At 41.6% G+C, this 21,553-nt stretch overlaps 1 protein-coding gene across 4 annotated transcripts in view; it reads right to left on the bottom strand.

Annotated features, from left to right (window-relative positions):
* The window catches only part of LOC310660336 (sodium channel protein type 1 subunit alpha), a 107,762-nt gene that overhangs the window by 39,666 nt on the left and 46,543 nt on the right, over positions 1 to 21,553 (bottom strand). For 2 of the 4 annotated variants that reach the window (XM_083404847.1, XM_083404849.1), the window contains exons 2-7: positions 15,081 to 15,396; positions 11,240 to 11,357; positions 6,078 to 6,168; positions 4,360 to 4,488; positions 3,352 to 3,443; positions 1,842 to 2,111 (exon numbers count right to left, since the gene is read on the bottom strand). In XM_083404847.1, coding sequence (XP_083260973.1) covers positions 1,842 to 2,111; positions 3,352 to 3,443; positions 4,360 to 4,488; positions 6,078 to 6,168; positions 11,240 to 11,357; positions 15,081 to 15,344 — 964 coding nt within the window. In that variant the 5' untranslated portion in view covers positions 15,345 to 15,396. Of the gene's footprint in view, positions 1 to 1,841; positions 2,112 to 3,161; positions 3,254 to 3,351; positions 3,444 to 4,359; positions 4,489 to 6,077; positions 6,169 to 11,239; positions 11,358 to 15,080; positions 15,397 to 21,553 lie in introns of all 4 variants that reach the window. The other 2 variants (XM_083404848.1, XM_083404850.1) reach the window with 1 other exon arrangement.

The following is a 21,553-nucleotide window of genomic DNA, read 5'->3' as shown; positions in this document are numbered from 1 at the left end:
CTGTGAAAGAGTAAATAATGATTAAAACTTAAGGGAAGGGTGGCGTTTCAGATGCGCTCCTTCTTTGTAATTATTTTTGGGACTTAGGTACCTGAAGGACCACCTCCTCCCATGCAAATGTGGCCACATCTCAAGATCTTCCACCAAGACTCTTCTGTCACTGCAAGTCAGGCTGGTGGCAACAAAGGAGAGTGCTTTTTCCATCAGTGGCACCTATCCTGTTCCATTGTGGCTTGGGCCTCACAGAGGAATCGACGGGCAACTTATTTCAGTAAGCTCACATCAAGTAATGTCTCTTCCATACGGTCACATAATGTCTAGTCCTGGTAAGCAGGGTCGTATCAGGCCGAGTCAGGATGATTCGGCAAGCTACATCCAGATTCTGACAGGTGTTATCAGGACCACAGAAAGCTATCTGTGAGCTCTCTTAGCTGGTTCTCCCCTTATTATGGGTCATGAAGGAACATTGCCCCACTAATGAAGCCACTAGAAGCCTTATGAAATCTGGCAAGGTCTGTTTTGTGGTTGGCCTTCCCTCCTTGAGGGAGCTGGCGGTGCTCTTTAAAGGCACCCTCTCTGATTCTGAAACTCTTGGCTTCTAGAAGGCTGAGGAGATGGAAACCCTAATGGGGGAAAACCAAACTAGAGAAAGTATGTCCCGACTAATGAATAGAAGCAAAAGAATAAAGTTAAGAAAGTATAAAATAAGCATCATGTATTCTATAATAAAATCATGAAAAACTTTACAAAGAACGAATCCATGGTCAATAGACCAAACAGGAATAACCAATTTTAAAAGCAAACAAAAACAATGAAAGCATAAATGATGTTTATTTAGTAAAGGTACCTCTGCCCGTACGGGCCAGTCTTGACAGACTCTAGGGTTGTGCGCCCATCTCACTCAAGAGGCCGGGGGCCAGCGCTGTCCGGAGACACTTCCGGGTCACGTGGCCAGCGTGACATCGCTCTGGCGAGCCAGAGCCGCACACGGAAACGCCGTTTACCTTCCCGCTAGTAAGCGGTCCCTATTTATCTACTTGCACCTGGGGGTGCTTTCGAACTGCTAGCTTGGCAGGCGCTGGGACGGAACAATGGGAGCGCACCCCGCTGCAGGGATTCGAACCGCCGACCTTTCGATCGGCAAGCCCTAGGCGCTGAGGCTTTTACCCACAGTGCCACCCGCGTCCCCGTTTATTTACTACCCTGACTTTATTTGTTCTTCTGATGCTATTGGGGAATGGATGGCAGAAGTACCACATCTTCCGGCTGGAAGAGCTCAGGAAGAGGTGCTAAATGTTCATTCCTTCCTGTATCTCTTCCCTACCCCTCAACCTTTGCTTGGCTTCTTTGGTAGCCACGGAAGAATCTTAGCTAGGGAACACCCTACCTGAGATCAGTTCTTCACATCACAAGCTGAGAGCATGATGAAGAGAAAGCATGAGTGCTGTTTCAGACAGCACACTAAGCAAAAACAATGGCTTTGCACAACAGCAGCAGCTGAACTTAAGGAGATGCGAAGTGGTCATCATCTCCTCTCCGGAAGTCTGCATGGTTGAACTAAGTCATTGTTTAGTTTAGCATTATGTGTGAATTGGGTCATAATTCAGTCCCTGTGGAATATGGCTTAGGCTGCTGTGTCCAAGTGACCTGATGGAAAAAACTGTAAAAAGGGCTAGCTTCTATTTAGAAAAGCATTAAACTGAGGGGATTTCAACAGCTCCCAACCTCCTTATGTCATGAATACTTATGTCATGGTTATTTAATCCCACACACTGCCATATAATATTATTAATGATAATACTATTACTATTTAAAATAACAATATAAAATTACATTCTTACTTTCTTCTTGTATGTATGCATTCCAGTCAAATGGCGTGCTATTAAATGTACCATTTTCTCCTAGATTCTCTTCTAATGTGCTATTAAGGTAAGGATCACTTGAATTTGTAGCATTGGCCGGATTCCAATACAAGCATTTATGCCTCAAGTTGCCCATGAACAGCTGGAGCCCTATTAGAGCAAATACACTCAGACAAAATACAGTCAGAATCATTACATCTGACAGCTTCTTCACAGACTGAATGAGGGCTCCCACAATTGTCTTCAGGCCTGAAAGCAGAAGAGCACTGTTAGGAAGATGACAAACACATATTTTAAAAATACAACATACCCCAGTAACAGTCCCTGCCCCCAATAAAAAACCATGCAGAAGCCCAAATAAATGACTTTGATATTTTATGAACTAACAATGGTTCTATTGCTTGTGAAGATGCGTCTTGTGGAGATGAGGTCACTGGAAGATTATTTATTGGACTCGTGAATGAAAATGGACTGCACTTAATTCTTGAAAACAACTTGTTTTAATGCCAAAACAAGTGATTTTTAATCATGCTTTTCGTTAGCTTCATACAGAAGAAATCTTACCGTACCAAGATTAAACAATTTTACACAGAAAGAAGTGCTACTGAAATCATTGCAACTTGCTCCTGCATAAATATGTTTAGGATCTGGGATTGAAGTGTTAGAGGTGTGGATTTTTAAAGAAAATTGTCGACACTTTTAACCCAACCCTCAACTGGAATTAGCTTTATAACATGTTGCTAAGTAAAAGAGTATATAACATACTAGGACTTAATTCTAAGAAACTGGGTGGTTTGGAAAAAGATAATAAATTTCCCATGCAACAACCATGCTACTTTTTATTTTTTAATCTTACTGTTTTGCGTTCAATAGTGATTCAGATATTTCAACAAGTTCAATTGTGATACAGATATTGGTCTTCGTAAAATTAAAAAAATCCAAGAGCAAATACAGTTTTACAGTATGCAGGTAAAAAACACATGGGTAAAAAAAGGTCACAGTTATGATTATGTTTTCTGTCACAGCTTGACCTCAAAGCTTGACATTATATGATGCAAATCACACAGGCTGTGTATACTGCCGTAATCTCATGCAACAACATGTTAAACGCAAAGGCTGGTTTCAAAAGTAAAAAAGCAAATGGCAAAAAGCAAAGGATCACAATGTTCATTGCTACCGAAACATGAGTCCTGCTTTTTCTTGAGTGAGCAAGCAACGAGGCTTATGGTGAAGGAATGTGTGTGGTTTGAATTTCCATGAAGTCTGAGAGTCAGCCTCTGTGTTTAACCTAGCTCTCACCTGGGATGACTGATATTGTTTTCAATGCCCGGAGAACCCTGAATGTTCTCAACGCTGAGACATTGCCCAGGTCCACAAACTCTGTCACATATCTGCAATAGGGGAGTTCACACACAAACACAATGACAGGATAAAAAGGAACAGTTGGGAGGCACGAGGGACCTAACACCTTACACCACTTACTTCTTACCTGGGATTACAGAAATAGTTTTCAAAGCTCTCAATACTCTGAAAGTTCGAAGAGCTGAAACATTGCCTAGGTTTACAAATTCTGTTATATACCTGTAGAATCAAATCACAGTTATTCAGCATCAAGGCAGATGTTTTGCTACTTACTTGGGGTCTTTCATCAAGATCCCTTGGGTAACTTTAGTGGAAAAAATTAAATAGCGACACTGAAATGTTTACCTTTCACTGCAGTTTGCTTTTCATTAAGGTCTTTCAGCGGTGATTAGATTACATTTAAATGAAAGGGGGGGGGATGAGCCACAGTGATTTTACTTGGAAAGCTTAACTTTTTAATTAAAGTCATTTGTGAAGAGAAAGGGGAAGGTGTTCCTCTTTTGGTAGGAGGGGAAAATTGCAGGACTTGAAATTACCTTCTTTGTCAATAACTTTACTCCTAGTGTACCATGAGTTCCACAATCGACATTGCTAGTTACTTTGCTAGTATTACACCATATATGGATTCACACAAAAACAAACATACAATGACACTATCCTTATTAAAGATGGGGAAGAACAAACAGCAGATTTTTCTGGAAGATCAACACTGATAATAGTTTGCCACATGAACTTCTTAAGCTGCAAACCCTGATTCATTGTGTGTTATAAGTACCCACAGGACAAAAGAAGAATCTCTAATCTGCTGTGATTTATTTTCTCCAGTCCAGTTGGCTGTAAGCCTGAACACGGGGGTTATATGTTGGCAGCAAAAATAAACTTGTACAGAGAAGTTTCTTCTATATCTATTTGCCTATTCACATTCATATCCCTTGGTGTTGTATAACAGTATTATACTGTTTAACATGCACCAGTCACTAGAAAATTGCATCCAGTCATTAGTCATTGAAGAATCTATTTTCTCCACCCCATTGAGAAAAGCACATCGTATTACCATAAACATCATAGGTTTTTGTACGCTCTCCATGCAAAAGAAACAAAAAGGGGATGGCCAAGAAAGGAACGCAAAACTTACGCAAATGTAATGACAGTGAAATCCAGCCAGTTCCAGGGATCCCGAAGAAAGGTGAAACCATCTATACAAAATCCTCTTGCAAGTATTTTTATAAGTGATTCAAATGTATATATTCCTGTGAATGTATACCTGGGCGAAATAGTCAAAATTTCCTTGTTAATTAAAATGTTGTGTTTTTAAATAAACAAATAAATCTGGGCAAACAAATCTTTTTCTAAGACTGTCAAGTCATCATTCGTCTCAGGTATCTGTTGTCAGAGCCATGCTGTCTTTGATCATGGACTTTCCTTTTAGCGACTATAGGACAATGCCTGTCCATAGACCTAGGCCTCTATTGGTTGATCTGTTCCCCTTCTGAACTGTCTAAGCTAGTGGCTGTCACCTCTTGTGGCATAAAGATAATTCTACATAGCAGGAAGAAGGGTCCACTGCAACCACTGACAGCCCATTCTCTTGAGCGTAAGTCTTCTTTAAGCATTAAACTTACAATTAAGGAAAACATATGAGCACAGACCTGGGCCAAGCCAAGTGGCCCATGTGCCTGACATCCAAGTATACAGTACAAAGGCACCTTTGTTCTTAGACTTCTATATTGTGTAGAACCTTAAGCAACAGGGGTTCTAGATTGTACAATGTATGTATGGGTAGAAGCTCCCTCCCTGTGTTCAGATGTTTGTGCTGCATGTGTGGGTGCCAGGAGGAGGGACTACTTGGCACAGCCCAGTTCCCTACATGCTTGCTCTCCTTATCTGTAAGTATAATGGCTGAACAGGCCTTGACTGTGCAAGAATAGGTGGATCCCCTCCAGCTCTGCACTCCTGTGAGCTCACTGCATCCTAGCCACATTCTACAGGATGCAATCCTTAAATGAGTGGCTGAGAAGTATGAAAACAGCTTCACTACTTTAGCCAATGCCCTGCTGAGCTCAAGTTGGCAGGGCAGAAGTGAGGATGGAGTTGGATGAAGGCTCTTGCATTTCTCAAGCCATTCCTGCTCTCGTTTTTTGATGCATTTATGTTGGAAGGGGAAGAATACGTCTAATTTTCCCTCCTGGGGTGGTATTAGGGGCCCAGGAGAGACTTTGGGTCCTTTCGGTCCAAGCTGCTCCCTGGTACCCACTCCCTAGCACTCCATGCCTTTTGGCCATACCAACACTAGAGCTCTGATATTGGTTGGGCCAGAGCTTCGTTCTAACCGGACACTGAGGTCCAGCGCTGAGGGCCTTCTGGCAGTTCCCTCACTGCAAGAAGCCAAGCTACAGGGAACCAGGCAGAGGGCGTTCTCGGTAGTGGCACCCGCCCTGTGGAACACCCTCCCACCATATGTCAAAGAGAACAACAACTACCAAACTTTTAGAAGACATCTGAAGGCAGCCCTGTTCAGGGAAGCTTTTAATGTTTGATGCATTACTGTATTTTAATATTTGGTTGGAAGCCGCCCAGAGTGGCTGGGGAAGCACAGCCAGATGGGCGGGGTATAAATAAATTATTGTTATTGTTGTTGTTATTATTATTATTATTATTATTATTATTATTGCTGCAGGGAGAGGGAATCTCTGTCTCTGAGGAATAGATCTGATCTATCCTATGTCCTCTGGAATTCCCTTCCAGGGACCATCAAATTGCACCTTACATCTATCTTAAAAATGGTATTAGCTCCAGTAGAATTCAGTCCACAACAAAGCATGCAAACATGCATATTAATAATATTCAACTTACTCTACATTCTTTGTCCAATCAGGAGGGTTACTTAGAGTCATAAATACGCAGTTGGTCAAAATAGTGCACATAATGAGCATGCTGAATAATGTAGATTATATCATTAAGGAACATACAGCGGGAAATCATATAATTATTGATCAACAAAACACAAAATTAATGGGATGTTCTGTTTTTATTAAATCAATACATTTGTTTAAAAAGCAACTATGGGACAATACATTAACTTCTTATTTTTTTGAAATCCAGGACTATAGTAAATGTAGATAAGGGCAGGCATTATTTAGATAAGGGGAAACAATAGAATTAATTTCCACCAAAGACCATTACTCACTCGAGTCAATATTCCTTGGACAGAAATATGTCAGAACCCATATAGATATGCCTCAGGCAGCCACAACAGAAACTGAGGCCTCTGAAAATTTTTGTTTTAATTAAAAAATATTGCAAGTAGCACAATCACTAAACAGTCGCAGGTGTAGTGAAAATTCCAATAGCTAAGGTGAATATGAAAAGATATAGAATGACCCCAGTAGAGCTTTCAAATAGTAAGAAAACAAGTGTACTCAATACAGGATGTTAATAGCAAAGTACTTTGAAAAGGAAAGCTGTGATATGCATGCAGCTGCTGTGCAAAACTGGTGCTATCCATGGAACTGCAAGTTCCAGCAAAATGAACGTAGATGCTGAAAGTCACAAACTGGATAGGGTGTGCCAAAAATAGAAGAGTATTTGCATACAACATGGGTAGCCGATGGGGTGCCCTCCGGATGTTGCTGAACTCCAGTTCCCATCATCCCTGACTATTGGCCATGCTGGCAGGGAATGATGGGAACTGGAGTGCAACGACTTCAGTAAGGCGTCATGTTGATTTAGGGTCAGATTTCTTCTGGCTCAAGCTAAAAAATAACAATCCATCTTTAATTAATAAAAACCTAAGAACAAAAAACTTAATTTTCCCTACTAAATTGCATTTTTTTTCTAGCTGCATTTTTTATCGTATTAGCCAACAGCACAGTGAGGTATATGTGAATAAAATATGGATCCTCACCAGCAAGATACTCCACAACGCAAGTAATATATTGGTCTTACAAAGCATCATTTGATTCTGGATTTTTTTGAGGTAGAGTTTTGTCAACCATGAGAACGGGAAAAGCACAATCTCAACCAGTCGAGCTTACTTTCTGAGCCAGCCGAAAGCAAACTTTTATATTTCATTCAGCCAAGGAGTTTACAAAAAGGAGGAAGCAGGTGTTTAACTTCTTTTCCTCACTGAAATTGGCGAGGCTAAAAAAAAAGTGTAACGTTGGTTGACTTCTTGAATTAGAATGGTGCAATCTAGCCCTGATGCATACAGTGGTAGCTCTGGATGCGAACGGGATCCATTCTGGAGCCCTGTTCGCATCCTGAAGCGAACGCAACCCGCGTCCGCATGTGCGCGGGTCGCGATTCGCCGCTTCTGTGCCTGCGCGTGATGTCATTTTGAGCGTCTGTGCATGCATGAGCGGCGAAATCTGGAAGTAACGCGCTCCGTTACTTCCAGGTCACTGCAGAGCGCAAACCGACAATGCTTAACCTGAAGCTACTTCAACCCGGGGTATGACTGTACTTGCGAAATGACAAATTTATGCCACTTGCATCTACCATTTGCAAAGTGATTAATTCATACAAATCTAAACGCTTCATAATCTACACTTTCGGTTGTTAAAACCTATGTATGCCTACTGTGCCATAACCTTCCCTTCAATATATCAAAAGTTTTCTTTCTTTGTGAAACAGACTTCCATTTTTCTACCACTTTCTCAGGGCACACCAGTCTTATTTGCTGTTACGGTGGGTGGGGCTTATCATAACACTGTGAAGTGGTCATGAGTGACATGTGAGTTTTTCTCTCCACTACACATTTCCCTTGAGCTTTATTTTAAACATGGGAGGCCTGGGAGACTGATTATCAGGAATCTAAGATTGGTGCAGTAACACCTCTTTTTACATTCTTCTTTTGAAATTTGATTGTCAGCAATAATAAAGCAAATCAGAACAATTTTGTTTCCAGGGGAAGGAGAGTAGGAACTGGCAAGTCTGTCCATGTTGGTTTTTCCCGTTTCTCATTTTTTCCCCCATTCACCACATTTCCACATCAGTTTGTGTTTGTTTTTTTAAAAAAGTCTTCATGAAAATACACCAGCATTTTATTACAAATTTATCCCAATACACATTTGCATGCAATTTTGCCCAGGATAGATATTTTTCCAAAGCAATTTTCGCTAATATAACAGTTCTGTGTTTTATTTTTTACCACAATATCTATTTTTACACACAATTTAGCCCAGTATATGACGATCATTCCCATTTTAATGAATTACCAGCACTTTACCCTAAAGCAGATTACAATTTAAAATGCAATATTAAAAACAGTTTAAATACTTGCAATTACGCTGCGAGACCTCATTTGTTTTTGTTTTGATGTATAAAGGAATACGTTATTGTTAAGTATACAAGCAGGAATTGTAAACTGGACAGCTAAGAGCGAAGGGGAAAGGGAGAAGAAGAACAAGAATTAAATTGGAAAATGTGACATTGAAGATTAGATATAAGGGTTGAAATGTGAATTGGGATATAAATTTGTAATACGAAGCAGTAAATTGGGGAAAATAGGGACACAGCTAGGAAGAAGAGCAGGAAGTCTACTTTTTGGAAAAAAACATATTAAATTTGATGTAATTTGGTATTGAGTGGTTAAAATTTGGAAGACTAATAAAAACTATTTGGCAAATATATAAATACTTGCAATTACAAAAAACACAACCACAAAATCCAGGGTGGGATTGTTCGTGCTACTTGGTTGGAGAACTGCATTGCAAAATTCAGAAAACTGGAATTTGAAGGAAGTCTGTGTTTTTGTTCTCATATTATTTCAGAAATTGTGGATTAGGTAGACTCACCTTGAAATGCGAACTGTGTTGAATTTCTCCTCCATCCTTACTGGAGAATGCAAACCACTGGAGAGATTTGTAAAGTGAAAGGAAGGACACTCACAAACACTTCTTGACCATTTTGGAATGTGGGAAAGTTCAACAAATGTCGTACATCCACTCAAGCCATGAGAATTTCTCCCAAAAAAATTCCCTCCCTTTCTTGATTCTGGAATTCAATTTCTTTTGTCATAAAATTGGTAGAGAATGGTTGAAGCGCAGGCGAAGATTTTGGCACAGCACAGCACTGCATCAGTTGAAAGGCTTACAGTAGTGCAGAACGAATGATACAGATTTATACAATCTGTAGGAAACTCTACTTTAAACCAGTGGTTTATTGTGTAGAGAAAGTCTGCTAGTCTTAGCCGACTTACAACACAATCCTATGCATGTTCACTCAGATGTAAGTTCTATTGTGTGCCTTTCTCCTAGGTAAACGTGATTAGGATTGTAGCTTTAAGAAGGTCTTCCATTGGTGGCTGTTATATGTGCATCTGATTTGTCACTGATGAACCATACCAGGTAAACAAAGTACAGTCATACCTCATGTTATGTTTGCTTCAGGTTGAGCATTTTCAGATTGCGTCCCGTGGCGACCCGGAAGTACTGGAAAGGGTTACTTCCGGGTTTCGCAGCTCACGCATGCGCAGATGCGCAAAATGACATCACACGCATGCGCAGAGGCAGCAAATCGCAACCCACGCACACGCAGACACGGGTTGCATTCTGGTCATGTTGCGAACGGGCCTCCGGAATGGATCCCTTTCGCAACCAGAGGTACCACTGTAATACATTTGGACCATTTCATAAGAAAAATACTGCTGCTGCTGAACATCCTTCTCTATTTTGACAGAGCATTGGACACAGCATTAACACTAACCATCTGGCCACTCCCCCTCTGATTGGGCTTGCAGTTGGGTGCTTAAATGGTAAGACTAGCATCTTCCAGCATCATGTTCTAAGGATACAACATTTTAAAGGATTTTATCAATGGTGTCATACTACAGTAGCTGAATGGCAGTTCACACCAATTACATAGCACATATAAAGTTCAAAAGGTAATGTGGGTTCTGAAATGGCAAAACTGACCAGAAAGCTCAGGAACCAAGAAGATCAAAACTTTAATAAGGAATGGGAAATTTTTTATAATTTATCTCGGAGACCACCGTAAACAGATGAAAACATTAGCAGGATTGCAACAACACTTGCAATGTAACGGGTATCATGGAGATAAAGAAGTTATAAAAAAATATGGAGTATGGGAAAAGATGCAGTAGAAAAGACTTAACAACAGAACCCATGGAGGGGAAGGTGAGAAGTCCAGAGATTCAGAGGAATCTCTTAATTGTGGATATGTGTTGTTATTTTCATAATTATATACTTGTAAAATCAAATAAAAAATATTTCAGAAACAAAACAAACCCACACACACAAAAGGTAACGTGGGGGGCACTGTGGTCTAAACCACTGAGCCTCTTAGGCTTGCTAATCAGAAGGTCAGTGATTCGAATCTGTGTGACGGGGTGAGATCCAGTTGCTCTGTCCCAGCTTCTACCAACCTAGCAGGTTGGAAGCATACCTGTGCGAGTAGATAAATAGGTACTGCTGTGGCAGGAAGGTAAACGGTGTTTCCATGCGCTCTGGTTTCCGTCACGGTGGTTCGTTGTGCCAGAAGCGGTTTAGTGATACTGGCCACATGACCCAGAAAGCTGTCTGTGGACAAATGTCAGCTTCCTCAGCCTGAAAAGTGAGATGAGTGCCACACCCCAGCCGCCTTTGGCTGGACTTAACCGTTCAAGGGTCCTTTACCTTATACATTTCAATGCACGTGAATCTTACCCATGCAGAAGCTCCAATGACAGCTGTCACTGAGGTAAGTGTTAATCAGATTTGTGGGAGCACCGTATGTACAGTAGAGCTTTGATACCCAACTAGAGGAATGGAATAACCTGTGCGCTCCATTTGCTTTAAACTAATCTATTCCATAGGTATTTGTGACAGGGTAGGAAGGTGATTTCAGAAAGTCTTTTGAGAATTTTGATAAGCAAGTTTGAAACATTTTAATTTAGACCTAATTATGTAAAATTAGAAACAGGGATGGTCCTGAGGAAACTGAAGAACACATTTGTAGATTGCTATCTTATGAAAACAAGTGAACAGTTTCAAAAACAACAACTGGAAAAGGATATGAATGTACCAAAATCTTAATAGATATTTTTCTAATAGGGTTGAAAGGAGTTAAAATGTATAGGGCAGGAGTGGCACTGAATCGGAAAATTGCCTTTCCTCTATTCAATACTATAAAAGTCTGGAAGAAAGAAGAAAAGGTGAGAGCAACTTAAAGTCATGCAGTTCTACAATCATCTTTCATTATTAATTTCCCCCCGTGATTAAAAAAAACCAGTCACTGTGAACACATCCTTTCCTGTCAAATGCTGTATTGTTATAACTTACCTGATAAGAAGGACATTATTTACTATGTAAGAGTATTCGTTGCCCTTTGCAGATGCATTTTCCTCTGTCATATTGTTTGCTGTTCCACTCAAACGCCTTTTGGTAGAAAAGTTAATAGCTGGCTCACATTTTACAATACATTTTGAAGCACCTCTTGCCTTGTGCGTGAAGACCATCTCTGAGAACCTCCTATTGGGGAGGGTCTTATGATGTTGCTGAACTGCATGTATGTAGCCCTCTCCCTACACTTCCTCAGAGATTAACCTGAGAGGTACCCGAGCCATTTGGTATTCTGGACAAACTTGAAGACAACAAATATTTTCCCTCCCATGTACACGAGTATACTGATGTTTCAGTCTTTGGAGGGTTGCATAGGTTTTACTCTTTTACTCCTTAGAAGAAGAGCAGAAAGAGCCTCCATTAAGTGTTTGTGCTCTTTTAAAGGATGGGCAGAAACAGCCGCCATTAACTCTTTCTCCTCTGTACTCAAGTGCTCAAATGAATTGGGAAAGGGCTCTTTTTGCTATAGTATTTATTACTTTTTAAGCAACCATCCCAGTTTATCAAAATCCCAAAGCTTTAATCAACTGACTGCTCCAGTCACTATAAACTTTGCCCTCCAAGAACCATATTATTTGACTGCTTATGGTGGCAGCTTGGCACAGATCAGAACTGCCCATTTTGCATGCTGCTCCTTAACAAAATGTAGGTTTAAGAAATCAACCACAATGACTCCAGGGGAATTATTGGATGTAACAGGGAGCAGATATATCAGAAGCCTAAAGTGCCTTTTTTTTTTTTTGCACTCTTCATTTGATAAATCAAACTAGGTGATGTCCGCTGCCTCCCAGGTGCCAGGGCAGGGATATTCTGACGATACCGTAGCACAATGCTTTGCAATATAACAGACACGACAGTTGGTGATTCACCATGCAAAGTGCCAGGACAAGCAGCCTCTGGGCATACTTAGAGTGCCTTGCTAGAGTTGCCTGCATGGTACTAGAAGGAAAGGAAGCCTCTGAATGTACACAGGGTTGTGTTCACTGTTAGTCATACTCAGGGTAGACTCATTCAAATAAAAATGGTTCAGAACCATTAATTTTAATGGCTCTACAATGAGTAGTCTATAGTGGGATGCAACCTAAAGTGGCTTGTCCCCAAGGAGAAATGTAGTCACCAAGTCACCTGCATGGTACAAGAGAAGGAAGCCTCTGGGCATGCACTCAGCACAGTAAAACTAACTGAGCATTAGTTCGTTATGAGCAGACTTCTGGTACATCAATAAATTTGCAGGATTTTAAATTTTTGTTAAGGCATGACGTGGGCATCAAAAGGGGAGGGAGCAAAGAAACTAATGTGCCCTAGCCCCAACCTCTGTGTGTAAATCTGGCAGTGATTTAACAGCTGCTCATGCTGTCTACAGAGCATGCAGGTATGGACACTTGCAAAGCAATGTCTACAAAAGTGCTTTTAAGAAACCCCAAACTGCAGCACTTCAAAGGCTGATGTGTGCATACGCAGCCTGAGGAAGCATCATTTGAGTCAAATGCAATATTGCATATCAACATGAGAAGCCATATGCACCTTCATCGTAATAATAACATGAACATATCTTGCTGAGTTGGGAATTTCCCTTTCCAATTTCAAAGAGGAGAAACAGGTTTGCAGGATAAACAAGCCCATCACCCCCTCTAAAAAGTTTTGCTTCTTCCCAACCGGTAGAATTTGTTTCCTCTGTGAAAATGTCCTTGGACGATTTAACAACAGTAATTAGCAATGGAATAACTAACTCAGGAGAATACCTTGCCACAGCTGTTGTTCCTGTGTACATGCAACCAGCAAAGGGGAGGAAATTCATAACCAACCAAAGGAAGGAATAGGTCTTATACTCACTAGGGGTTTTAGATGGCAGTCCTTCCCAGTCCTATCTTGAGATGCCTAGGACCGAATCTGGGATCTTATGTTAGCACAGTAAGTATTCTACCACTGAACAATTACCCATTGCCAAGTTTATTGTATTGGTTTTCCTAACTTGTACAGTTTGACTATTTCAAAACTAGTGTCATTTCCCCCTAGGATGTCCTTAAAATGTCATGAGAGAATAAGTGCCATGCTCAAGCCAGCATTCCATAGATCAGGTGTGGCACCCATAACTAGCTGCTTTGTATGTGCATGAACAGAACACCATTAACATTATTCCATTTTTTCACAAGGAATCTTTTTGATTGTTGTGATTTGACCATACCATCTGACCAAGCTGCCTTTTGTTTCAGTGAGCATATTCTTCTTCATTTCAGTTAGACAAGGTACCCAGGGAAGGAGCATGATGTGAACCTCACAAGAGGTACTACACCTCTCCTAACATCCCACACCCCACCCCACACTCAGCTTTCAGCTGTGGCTCCTAGAAGCTGTCAACATGTGACAGAGGCCACATCCCAAGAAACAGCTTCGACAGGCTGACTAAACCAGGTGAGGACGGCTGATGGGTCTCAAAACCTCAGTGAGTTGGGGATTTCTCCTGCATGAGTATACAGGCTCCAGCAGATTGAGCAGACAAGACTAACAATGGGTCCAATGGTCAAGAAGGTGGTTTCTGCATGCGCTGCAGAGGAAAATGAGGGGCTGATGGGGCTTGTCAATCTGAGAAGGTAGCCCATCTAGGAGAAGGAAAACTCTGATCCTAAACTTCCACTGCCTTGCAGGATATCTTTGGGAGAAGAGAAGGCTAAGGAGTAAAACCTACACAAATCTGGAGCAGAGTCCATAAGGCAGTTGGACAGTGCCTTGTACACCTCCTTCTGGTAACTCCTGCAGGAGCCAAGCTGGAGCCTAAAGTACTGCTCTGCTTTCCTTTGGACCACATCCGTGAGACTGAAAGAGAGTTCTTGCCATCTGGGTAGCCCAGGACCTCCATACACACTGCCCAGTCTATGATGTATGTTTTTTAAAAAAACTGCTTCTTTTATTTATTTATTTATTTAGATAGATGATAGAGATAGATAGATAGATAGATAGATAGATAGATAGATGATAGATAGAAAGAGATAGAGATAATTAGATAGATAGCTGTCAACTTTTCCCTTTTTTAAAGCGAAATTCCCTTATTCCGAAAAGGATTCCTCACAAGAAAAGGGAAAAGATGACAGCTATGGATAGATAGATGTAAAATAATTGTTGTCAACAAACAATTCAACCACCCAGCTAATCAATGGTCTCAGAAAATATGAGAAGCTAATAACCAGTCATTTGGTCTATGGAACAGTGTGTGTGTGTGTGTGTGTGTGTGTGTGTGTGTGATGTGATCACTGTTTTCTCCCGCCAGCTTTTTGCTAGATAATTTTCCAGCAGAGTTGAAATACGAATAGTTTCCGGTGTACAGATTGAGAGCAAATGATTAACACCCTTGCAGTGCAATCAGTTGTCCTTACCCAGAAATGCTGGTTTTCAAACCTGGTAGATCACAAGTAACAGAGATCCCAGAAAGACACATGGGGAAATTGTAGGCTGTGTGCCTGACTGCAAGGAAATGGAAAAGGAAAGGGACAGTGTAAAACGCTTGATATGAAACACTCACTTTTTGGTTAAGATAAAATGGGTCCAGGTCTTCCAAGGGAGTAGCCACCATGCCAGGAGGTATGTCTCCATAAATAAATGGCAGTGATTTTCCAGCCTCCAAGTCACTACTGGGCTTTGGGCCATTTTCGTCGTCGTCTTTACGGTCTTGTTTGGTCTGCTTAGCCTTCTCTGCAGCAATGCGTTGCTCAATAGCTGCAAGAGACTCTCTAGTGAAGTAGTGGAAGCTGTCAGGTCCTGGTGGTACAAGCACTGGCTGCTCCATCTTTTCATCCTGCTCATTTTAATTACCATTTATTCTCCTGCATAAGGAAGTACTGCATAAGGAAACGGGGAAGGAAGGAAGGAAGGAAGGAAGGAAGGAAGGAAAAGACGAAGAACAGAAATTACTAAGCAGGGAAGGAACACTTCCTCCACCAACCCTTTTCGATGCAAACAAAACCTTGCAAACAAAACGACAGTACTACGTTGTTAAAAAGAACTTTCAAAAGAACGCGCCTTTGGATTTCCAAGGCACAATCCTTCAACCCGCCTTGCTGCTGTGCTTTCCTTCAGTGAGATTTGCCTGTGGTTCAGAACAGTATGTTTTTCCTTTGGCAGGACTTCTGGACCGTTAATTATTATTTATTTATTTATTACCCTTTGTTAAATTGATATACTGCCCTATATACCCGCAGGTCTCAGGGCGGTTCACAGGAAAACATCATAATATAAAAACCACAAAATACGGAGTCAAAATACAGTGGTGCCCCGCAAGACGAATGCCTCGCAAGACGGAAAACCCGCTAGATGAAAGGGTTTTCCGTTTTGGAGGTGCTTCACAAAACGAATTTCCTGTGGGCTTGCTTCGCAAGACGAAAATGTATTGCGAGTTCCTGCGGGGTTTTTCCCCCTCCCCCCCTTTTCCCCAAGCCGCTAAGCCGCTTAACAGCTGATCCGCTAAGCCCGCTAAGCCGCTAATAGCGCTAATCCGCTAATCCGCTAATGGGCTTGCTTCGCAAGATGAAAAAAACCGCAAGACGAAGAGACTCGCGGAACGGATTCTTTTCGTCTTGCGAGGCACCACTGTACAACAAAACCAACCCAATAACCCAATTTCGATGGGTGGCATAACCAATCGAAATTGATCGGATGAAGCTTTTCCCGGCATGCAGATCTAATGACGGGGGAACTGTGAATTTCTGCTTGTTGCGGAGCTGTCAAAAGACACAGGGACCTGACCACAGGGTTCTCATATAATCCCACTGGAATGAATGGAGATTGCCCCGCAGCAATGCACAATAGTTTGGCGTCCTAAAAATAGCTTATTGATATGCCAGCTACTTGAGACAAAGCGCTGAGCCGTTCTAAAAGCTATTTGATCTTTTTTTAAAACACACACACACAAAAAAAAACTCCAAGCAAACTGAAGTGTTATTGGAGGGCACAGGGTTTTACTTCAAACAATATTTTATTAATTACAAAAAATAAGAATGCTACCCTGCTACAGAATCCTAGGGGGAACACATTGGTTAATTAACAAAAGGGTCTAATTCAGTGACTCGATTTCTGCTGGGTTGATCCTGTGAAGATATTTTCAGAATCAGGTCAGAGCAAAAGCCAGCCTTGCATTCTCCTCTGCAAAATGCAGGCAGAAGAAAATACAGCAGATAGTTGGGGTTGGGGATGGAGACACCACGTTTCCACTACAGTATGTGGCTCTTGCAGAGTACTCCTGAGAGCCCACATGCTTGTTATAGTTGGAAACCGCAGCATATGCTCTTAATTCCTTTTAATGGATTTGATATTTTGGAAATATGCTTAAGAGCGGAAAGAGATGAAACAGTGTCACAAATATACCGTATGCAGCCAAAAATCAGCATGGCAACAGAGGGAGGTTGGGTGGGTGGGGGGGAAACACCAAGTGCTGAGGAAAACTGCTTATGGTGCACCTTTTATGCTGCTGAGAGATTTTTCTTTCCTTCTTTATGGTTTTTGCAGGCTGGGTTTTCAAATGTGAATTTGGACAGAGAAGAGCACATCCTCCCCACCCCCACCTCCTCCGAGAGACTAGAGCGTCTGCAGTCTCCACCCATTGGCAGGATGCCTTGAAGAAGGCCTGCTCGTTAGTGCCAGACCTAATACACTCGGGCAAAAGCGGGAGATGAAGAAGAGCAGAAAAGAGGGAGGTAGAAGGTATGAGCAGAGCAGAGAAGCGGTGCTGGATCAGGAGGAGGGAAGTGTGTGCCGATTCATTTTAAAGGAATGGGGGAAGGATCAGAGAGAGAGAGACAGGGATATCTATGGAGAGGGGAAAGGAGGGAAGAGAGAAAAGAGGAGATGAAGAAAGGACAGGAAAGAGGGAGTGAGAAGAGAAAAGGTAACAACTACTTTCGATTGTGTAAGACAGAGGGGAAAAAAGCAATTGTTGGAACGTTCGATGAAAAAAAACATAGAACTTCCAAGTAGAAAGACGAGTGAGATATTAGAATGATTTAGGGGGGAAGGGGGTGTTGAAAACTGTCTTTTGGTTGTGACCATTTTGTTTGAAATCAAATTGCAAAACAAAGGAAGGAAGGAAGGAGGGAAGGAAGGAAGATATTGCAAGGGTTGGGGGGGAAAGGGTTGGGTTTTTTCTTTTTTCTTTTTGCTTAATGGCAAAAGGAAAATCCCTTCACTGCAAAACAAAAAACAACAAAAACAGCTAATGGATCCTTAATGCACCTGCAAAGTAAATAAAGCCTGAATTTCAAAGGTCTCCTTTGACCATGTCTGTTAAGTAGATGAATCCCAATATACTTTAGGTTTAACATCTGAATTGACATTTAAAGGACTATATAAGGGTGGTTCACTTAAAACAGCAATTCCAACTTTTCTAGATGGATTATAAGCCAGATGGAATCAGTAAGCACTATATATTACAAGACTACCTGAATTTTCACATGGAGACAGTAATAGTATAATTGGTTTAGGAGTTCTGCAATGTCCCAGTTACATTTATCAATAATTTTAGAAACTCATACAAATGCATACTTTTTTGGGGGGGGGGGGGGAGAAATATGGACTTGTAATAGAACAGAAATGCCACTACAACTGGCCAAATGATCAGCAGTATTGGTTGAGAGCCAGTGTGGTGTAGTGGTTGAGAGCGGTAGTCTTGTAATCTGGGGAACCGGGTTCGAGTCTCCGCTCCTCCACATGCAGCTGCTGGGTGACCTTGGGCTAGTCACACTTCTTTGAAGTCTCTCAGCCCCACTCACCTCACAGAGGGGGGAGGAAGGGAAAGGAGAATGTTAGCCGCTTTGAGACTCCTTAAAGGGAGTGAAAGGCGGGGTATCAAATCCAAACTCTTCTTCTTCTTCTTGAAAAAAATCAAACTACGGTACATGTGAGCATTATTAAAAAGAATACAGTTTCCTTCTATACTCACAAGCACAAACCGACAATAGGACGGAATTGGTTGCCCTAAAACTCTTAACACAGATTTTAATTTAATTTTTTTTTTTAAGTAACAAGGCATGACTCAAAATTTGGAACCTTTGTTGGTGATGATACAAGGTTCCTGGCAGCCATTGGTGCATGAAAGGATGGGTCAGCACTCTTGGTTGGCTGTGACCATTGTTCCAAGAAGTGGCCTTATAGGAAGCACTTTGCTTCTTCTGTTCATACTACAGCATCAGAGAATGGTGCAAAAGGGAGGTATAGAAGGAAGGGAGAGAGGAGGAAGGATGATTTTGCAGATGTTCAAAGTCCTGGAACAGAGAACCCAGCCTCATTCACACACATTGTGCTTGTGTTACAAGTGCCAACACTAAGAGTGGGAGTCTACACACAGCACACTACATAGGGTGGAGTGGAGTGGGTGGGTACCCCTATTTGATCCAAATCATAGGCTCCCAAGTTGGGTTTACCCTTAGATGCACTTCCAGAAAGAGGGCTGGAGTGGAATAATGTGGCTTTCCCAATGCCTATGCCAAACTTTTCACATGTAGAGTAGACCCAATAAAAGTTGTGGCCTATTTTACTGCCAAACTATATGCTGCTGGTCTTGTCTGGCTAGTTACTCTGGGAACTGGAGGGTCACGTGGTCTTGGCATTTAATGGAGAATCTGGCCACATTTGCCCATGTTGTGTGAAAAGTGACAACATACCACAGAGGGTGAGCTCTCTTAACCTACAAGATAACATTACAGTGGTACCTTGGGTTAAGTACTTAATTCGTTCTGGAGGTCCGTTCTTAACCTGAAGCACCACTTTAGCTAATGGGGCCTCCTGCTGCCACTGCGCCACCGCTGAACGATTTCTGTTCTTATCCTGAAGCAAAGTTCTTAACCCGAGGTAATATTTCTGGGTTAGCAGAGTCTGTAACCTGGAGTGTATGTAACCCGAGGTACCACTGTATTTCCCCTGCTGACTGAGCTAAACTTAGATAGGACATCATCATCATCATCATCATCATCATTTTAAGTAAACCCCACCACAGCTGCTATCAGCCCCAGGAAGAAAGCTTCCTTTGCTGGTAAGGGCAGTTTCCTTTCACGGGGTAAAGCGCAGATTTGCTGGTGGGTGGAAATTTCCATCAGGACTGTGGTGAATGGGTAAGAGTGCTGTCATACCAGTACTGATTATCTTCTTTCATCCTCCACACAGCTGTTATTTACAAGGAACAGCCTAGGCAAACTCAACACAATCACACATTTAATGTCACATTTAGCTTAGTCCTTTGTATTAGCTTGGTAGTTCTTTCATGCCTGTGTAACCGTACAAACTACTATGTACACTAATGGTATCACTTAAATACTAAATGCTGAGAGGATCAGTTCACCTTAAGAAGCATTACTTCTTTTATTCATTCAGTTGTATCCTGGGAAATATGGTCATGTGAACACATTCACACACACGTATAGGAGTAATAGAGTAGACCCTGGCGGCATCTACACAGCTATAAAAAACACTCTGAAAATGCTCTGGGGAAAAACTATTTTAAAGCTCACAATGGAAAATTTCATAGAGTTCCTATTTCAGCTTCACATCGCCACCTGGTGTCACAGTGTTACAACACATTTATAACGTTTTATTTTTACTAATGTAGCTGAGTCCCCTGGGAAATAGATTTACGTCCACTGATCTCAGTGGGTCTAATTCTGAGCATGGCTTGGATATTGCCTGCACGTTGTAGAAATGCAAGAAAAGGACCCGATTTAAATATCTCAACTAGATTTTCTCTTTGCACATAATAACGAGGGAAAGCACATCATCGTATATTGTCTCAGAAATACCGAACTCATCATAGCTTCTACTCAACATTTCTCATATGCTTAATTCTGCCTCCAATAAACTGCAATGAAATGCTCCGCATCACTGTTCCCTCGCCTCACTTCCAGCAATTAACACATAACATTGTTGGTGTCAAGAGTAATGATCATAACAAGGTACCCAGTCTCTCTAAAACCTGAGCTACAGTTGGCATCTAAACAGTTATTACCTGCCAAGAACAGTCCTCTTCCTTACAACTACGACATACGGTGTGCACCAGTGATGACCCTAGAGCCGGAGAATTACTGGCAGAGATCACCCTTTTGTGAAAAAGCTGCCTGCACTCTTTTATGGCCAACCAACCCAAAATATGTTGTGTTTATTATGGGTACTGAAAAAGATACCCTTTGACCATTTAGGGGTTTTTTTTGTTTAGGTTTTTTTGCAGGCAATAGTTTCATTTATTATTGTTTATTTAAAGCATCTTTAACCCAGCTGGAAAGGCTCCCAAAGCAGCTTATATAAAATCAGTAAGAAAGAAGGCAGTCCCTGCCTGCTTAGAATCTGAAAGACGGGACGCAAAATGAAAAGGGAATCAGGTGGGAAGAAGAAAACAAACCCATTTCAGAAACCAATTCTTAAAATTCCAAAGTTTTTAGAATGACCAGCTTGAAAAGAAACAATTCAAGAAGAAAAGCCAAAGGGAGCTGTCCCTTCAGCAGAGCCCATGAGATGTATCCTGCTTGTCTTCTCTCCCCCTGCTGTAGCCTGATGGAATACCTGCTGCCCAAAGTTGCAGATCTGAAAGTATTTGTCTGCTAAGAATCACCTCTAAAGTAGGACTTAGTTTAAAGAAACAATGCCCAGCAAATTTAGCATAGGATGCCAGCTTCAAATGTATTTTCCTTCCCTTGTCAGGTGTATGTCAGAGGAACAAAGCCTTCCTTGATTCACCCATGATATGCCCTTTTCTGCCTGCTTCCCTCAGAGCATCAACAGCAGTGGAGGGATAGATGGCTGCAACAAGGTCTCTGGGGACAGACCACTTCCTTCACCCATGAAGAGGGAGGTCTGCAATAACCTATGGTGCCTGGAATACCTTCCCAGGGACTGTAGGATTGCACCCTAAATGATGTTCCCTCACAACATGTATCTGAAACCATGACAGTATACATAACAATATTACATTACTAAAATACAGTTTTCTCTCTCTCTTTATCTTTGAAAAGGGTGTTGTTT

This window comes from Podarcis tiliguerta (genome assembly GCF_965153285.1).
Source record: "Podarcis tiliguerta genome assembly, chromosome: 1".
NCBI classification, from domain to species: Eukaryota; Metazoa; Chordata; class Lepidosauria; order Squamata; family Lacertidae; genus Podarcis; species Podarcis tiliguerta.
This window is presented reverse-complemented; position numbering and strand designations above follow the sequence as displayed.